This window comes from Halyomorpha halys, unplaced genomic scaffold (genome assembly GCF_000696795.3).
Source record: "Halyomorpha halys isolate HHAL.00 unplaced genomic scaffold, Hhal_1.1 Scaffold2195.1, whole genome shotgun sequence".
Classification (NCBI taxonomy): Eukaryota; Metazoa; Arthropoda; class Insecta; order Hemiptera; family Pentatomidae; genus Halyomorpha; species Halyomorpha halys.
The window spans coordinates 249,634-255,012 of NW_027112476.1; the positions used below are offsets into that span (position 1 = coordinate 249,634).

Sequence of the window (5,379 nt, forward strand, 5' to 3'; positions counted from 1 at the left end):
TACATAAAGACCTTAATGTTCCCTATGTAACCGATCTAGCCCGAACCAGATATCACTCCTTCCATTATAAACTCTCTAAACACTCAAACCCCCTATTTTATAATCTTGCTTCCTCCATCTTTAGTTTTGATCGTGGGTAAACCCATGAGCTGGACAAACCCTGTTTAGGCGATCCAGCCAATCCCAAGAGAACAAACAACCATTTTATGAAATGGCATATGAATGGCAAAATTTTAAGGACACTCTTTATTTTAGAGTCGTGATAGGATTCAAAAACACAACATAGTCGATTATAACCTATTCCCTTTTATTAAAGACAACCTAAATTGTAAATGGTTAATAGATACGGGCTCTAAAAAAATTACAATAATTTAGAAATCATTCTGTATCGTGTACTCCCCCAAAAAGAGGAATTTATCATAAATTAACCGTAAACGTAAGGCAAAAGGTTCAGAAGCTATATAAGCTTACATAAAGATCTTTTTTTTTAATTATTTAGTAAAATTTTATGTTTATCAATTATATACAAATTATGATACTTTCTATGGAAATAGTTTTATAAAACAATTTGGAAACCAATATAAATTTCAAAGAAAATTATTTTTCTGTTCTAATTAACAGTAAATTTACGTATTAAACAATAAAAATTAGAAAAAGTTTCAAATAAAATTTGAAATAATTTTGAAAGATGGAGTATATTAATAAATTTTAAAAATAATGACCGTGAAATCTCCGAGGGTATCTATGAAAAATAAGTTTCGGTAATAAACAGTTATTAAACCATTTATTTAATAGGTTTGAGAATTAATTTTTATCTCTTTTGAATAAACCAACCGTCAGCTCCTATGTTCATCATCACTTTTTCTCAATATTGTAAATATTTCCGCCCGTTTCTTCAAACCTCAGCTCCCAAACTATCCCAATTTTATTTTCCTATAATCAAACATTAAATAAGGGTTGTTGTGGTTCGGAATTATTCACCAGACCTCAGCAACCAAACAATTTTACTTTCGATAGCCTACAAAAAAGGCAAACAATGGTACTATGGTGTGACAATATTGATAGGTCTCAGCATGCCAAATAAACCCCATTTCTCTGTCTATTGTACTTGGTCAGTCTATAACACCGTTAGTTTTAATCTCGCTTATTTCATTTCTTTTTTGCAGCTAATCAAGTAATTTTATTTTGGACTCTACATTATCTATTATCTGGCGCTCGAACAGGCACTGTATCACTGCTGTATTTATGATCTGAGGAACTTGGCAGCTTATCTCACACCAGGTATTGTTGCTAAGTTAGCCCACTCGACCAGAGCTACCCACAGCCAAGGATCCTACATAGAAATTCTGACTCCAGACACAACTAGCCGACTGGTACCGGAAGAAGACATAAAATTGTAACTCAACAAAAATTTTACTTTAGAAACTTGTATAAAGTATTATATATCTCCAGCAGTTAAATTAATTTTTAAAAAACCTATAATCTTTCTCATTTTTTAAATTTCATTTGTGCAGCTAATAAAGTAATTTTATTTTGGACTCTACATTATCCACCATCTAATATTTAAACGACAAAAGACAAACTTAGGAAAAATACTATCTGTAACCCCTGAAAAAAGATCTAGAAAAGATAATTCGGGAAACTAATAATAATAAATGATATTGTAAAAGCTGATTAGGACTAACAATATTCGTCAGCAAATACAGAAAATATTTAATTCATACATTGCATAATTTCACCACTATTTTTTAAAATGATGAATATAAACGTGTCTCAACCGGCCTATAAATCGATTAAAAATCATAACTGAATTTAGTTTATTCTTATCAATGTATAAATTGAAAAAAATCTAATTATTCAATAAAGCAATGTTACTTATAATTCTTCTTCTGGTAAATAGAAAATACATAATAACAAACAGCCCAACATTTTGTATTTTTTGTGAAGATCGAGAAATGCAACTGCATTAATAGCTATGGATCAATCAATATCAAATATTTCTTGCAATGATGCCATTGAATTAGTAAGTGAAAGATGCATAATTGTTGTTCCAGAAGACAATGGTCCTTATAGTTCTTATGATTTCATAGTTACTAGCAATATTATTTCTGTCACAGTCGCTAAGTTAGCTATTTTTAGCGGAGACGGGTATCTCTCTAAAGGCTCAAGGAATTATAAAACTTTCATAATGTTCAAGATAAAATATTATTATTTTATTAACCTTTTATTAACAAGAGGTGTAAAACTTAATTAGTTTACTGAAAAACAAACATCGTGTTCAATCTCATGCAGATAGATATTCCCTGTTTAATTTAATTGCCGTTGACCAGAAATGAGGACCTATTTAGGTTAAAAATAATAATCATTTTATTTTTATTTTTTGTTAATATTTTATTTTATCTTTAAGGATTCAGTGGCTCCAGGCCATTATTATAACCCCCGCCTTCAGCGAACCCAGTCCAAACCCTTATAATGCCATGTGGCAAAGGAAGGACACTAAATATGTATGTATATATTTAGATATATATTAATTCTGTTATTTATCTATTTAATAAAGGAGATAAAAAAAAAAATGTTAAATAATAAAACCTCTATATTAGCTGTTGATCATCCTTAGTTATTAAAAGCAATTATTTGAATAACCATAGCAAATGTATCTATTATTATAAGGAATACTATTATGGAAAATTAACCTGTATATTCAATAAATATTAAATAATATTACTTAATAACATTGTAAACTACTAAAAATTATTAATCCTAGTATAAAATATATAAAGTGTCTCAGTAAGCAAGTTCACCCATCCTAATTTCTATTATTGAAATGGATTCTTGAAATGGATAGGCCCAATAATGGATTCTTCTTAAAATCCTATTTAATATTAGAATCCGTAATAAAAGTACTCTGTCCTATCGAAAATTCTAGTTTTAGGTTTGAAAGGAAATAAAAAAGGTTAGAAAATTAACACTATCTTTGAAATATGTTGAGGTTAGGAGACGTGGACATGCATAGTACACGTCTTGACCAATTAGAAACACTAGACCAGAATTTAACCTACCCTCTTCTCGATCTATACCCATTAGAGAGTACTAGTTTCCAATAACAACAACATTAAATGTAACTATTAAATTTAAGTCTTATCGAACATTATCTTAATAATTTTTAAAAAGTGTTAAATCAAATAAAGGAACTAGAAAAAAAAAAAAAATCAGGATACCCTGTGTAAAAGTATAAGAGAAACAGGATATTTTGTAACACTAGATAACTAGTATAGAGGTTAAACAGGATAATTTTATTTAAAGCTACCACTTGAATTCAACTTAGTTATAGGAAGAACATTTATTAATGAGATTACAGGCCATTTTACAATGATGTGATATTTGCTGTTCTTTATAAGCATTTGTCATAAGAAATTATAACCATTTATTTAAGTTTTGAAGATTTAAAATTAATTAAATTTGACTCTATTTCTATAGAAACAAAAGATCAGAGCAACCTAATTATTGTAATGTACTTGAACGTAGAGACCCTCTCGAGTATTGTATTGAATTTATTAGGGATTCACTTGGATAAGGCTTTTTATAATTTTAAAATTTATTTTAATACAAGAGATGGCGACCTAATTTCTGTCCCTGTTTAACCTATCCGGTCAACAACTCCTGTTTATCCTCTAGGAATGGATGCTAAATCTGAAACCTATTGAAAAGTCAATATTAAACAATAGTAAATACTTAGAAGCTCAAAGGATTCCGCTCGTTAAAAGAGGCAGAAGTTATAAAATAATGATTTAGTAGAAATTTTAAATATATATTTTTTTAATAAATATTATTGAAGAATAATCTTGTTGACTTTTTTCTCCCACATGTAAACATTAAGGAAATGAGGATGTCCTGGTTCAGCATGATTATATGATGATTGTATCTACTGTTAAATAATATCTCTTCTGTTGTTCTGAATTTAAACAGTAATGTCACAAGGATATTTCGTATTAGGATTTTTTAACATAGGTTTCAGCAGTCAAACAATCATAATTTCTGCATTTTCTGTTCCCAATATATAGGTACTTCAAAATTATCAAATTATCTCATATCTTGTAATCACAGCTCAGTTCGGTCACTATTCCATTAGCATAAGTCATTTTATAAATGTATAAATTAATTAAGAAATAATTTTTTTAACTTCTGTCTCCAGGAATCAACATTGACACCATGCCCTACTCCACTCTACGTTTTGCTGTAAAGTTGGCCCGTTCTCACCAGGTATCTTTTTCTTGAGTTCTATATACCTAAGGCTGTATTACAGGCCGAAACATGTGCTTTATAATTTATAGGAAGTATTTTTTTATTTGATTTTTATGCCAACAAAACAGGCTTAAGAGACTAGAGTCACTTGTTCATACGTCATTTTATAAATTAATTAAATACCAATGAACATCTTTTTTCATGACTAATTGAAACATTCATAAAATTTATTTGTAGTATTTTTTTTTTGTACAATTGTAAATAATTTAATTTCTAACACCAAGGGCACAGATAATTTATGCTCCTTACGCTATCAGTGCATGAGTAATGGCCTAGTGTATGTTGTGTAGGTCCTCGAGAACTATATAATACCAAACCTTACAGACCTCTGTGACTCTTCTCTCAGCCATGGTCCCATCTGCAGTCCTATTCGTCGTTGTCTTGGCAGTCGCAGGTGTTTCAGCCCAGGCACCTTCGGGGATGGGTGGTATGGGTAATATGGCTGGTATGAACATGAACTTTAACCTCAGTACTCCTCAGGGTATCCTCGGTTTCCTTAACATGGAAGGAATCAACCCTAGCTCTCTAGTGACACAGAACTGCATAGCGAATGGAAATTCAGTAAGTAACAACAAAAAATAATAAGAATTAAATAATCATAGATATATTTAATCAACGACTATCATATTTTCCAACAGTGTTCTGCTGGAGGTCAGCCATGCTGCTTGTCTCCTGTCTTCAGCTGTCAAGGCTCACCAGGAAAGTGTATGGTGGTTTCTGGACACGTCAACCATCTCGCTGAGATCAGGCAGATCGTACAGACAGCCGGAGTATCAACTCAGAATCCCATCTTGTAATTGTTTCTGATGGAGATGTTATAAGGAAATATATTTTTTCCTGGAGGAATATTACTTTTTAATACCTGTTCCAATGCATAGTACCTTATTTAGTACCTGGAAAAACAATTTATTCCATTACTCCATTTATTTTTAATAGTTTTTTAAATATAATTTCTGTTCTTATAAATTTTTATTTGGAGTTTAATATCTTTCCGCAGTTCTTAATAGCCATGTCCTAACTCGTAAAACAATAACAAAGGAATAATGTATTTATATGAGGCTATGAGTGCGAAATTGG

At 30.4% G+C, this 5,379-nt stretch overlaps 1 protein-coding gene across 1 annotated transcript; it reads left to right on the forward strand.

The window, feature by feature from the left end:
* Positions 1 to 4,613: 4,613 nt before the first annotated feature.
* Positions 4,614 to 5,148, forward strand: LOC106691261 (uncharacterized). The gene is made up of 2 exons (XM_014436973.2): positions 4,614 to 4,863; positions 4,941 to 5,148. The coding sequence occupies exons 1-2, from the start codon at positions 4,651 to 4,653 to the stop codon at positions 5,097 to 5,099; spliced, it is 372 nt and encodes a 123-aa protein (XP_014292459.1). The 5' UTR covers positions 4,614 to 4,650; the 3' UTR covers positions 5,100 to 5,148.
* The last annotated feature ends 231 nt before the right edge of the window (positions 5,149 to 5,379 follow it).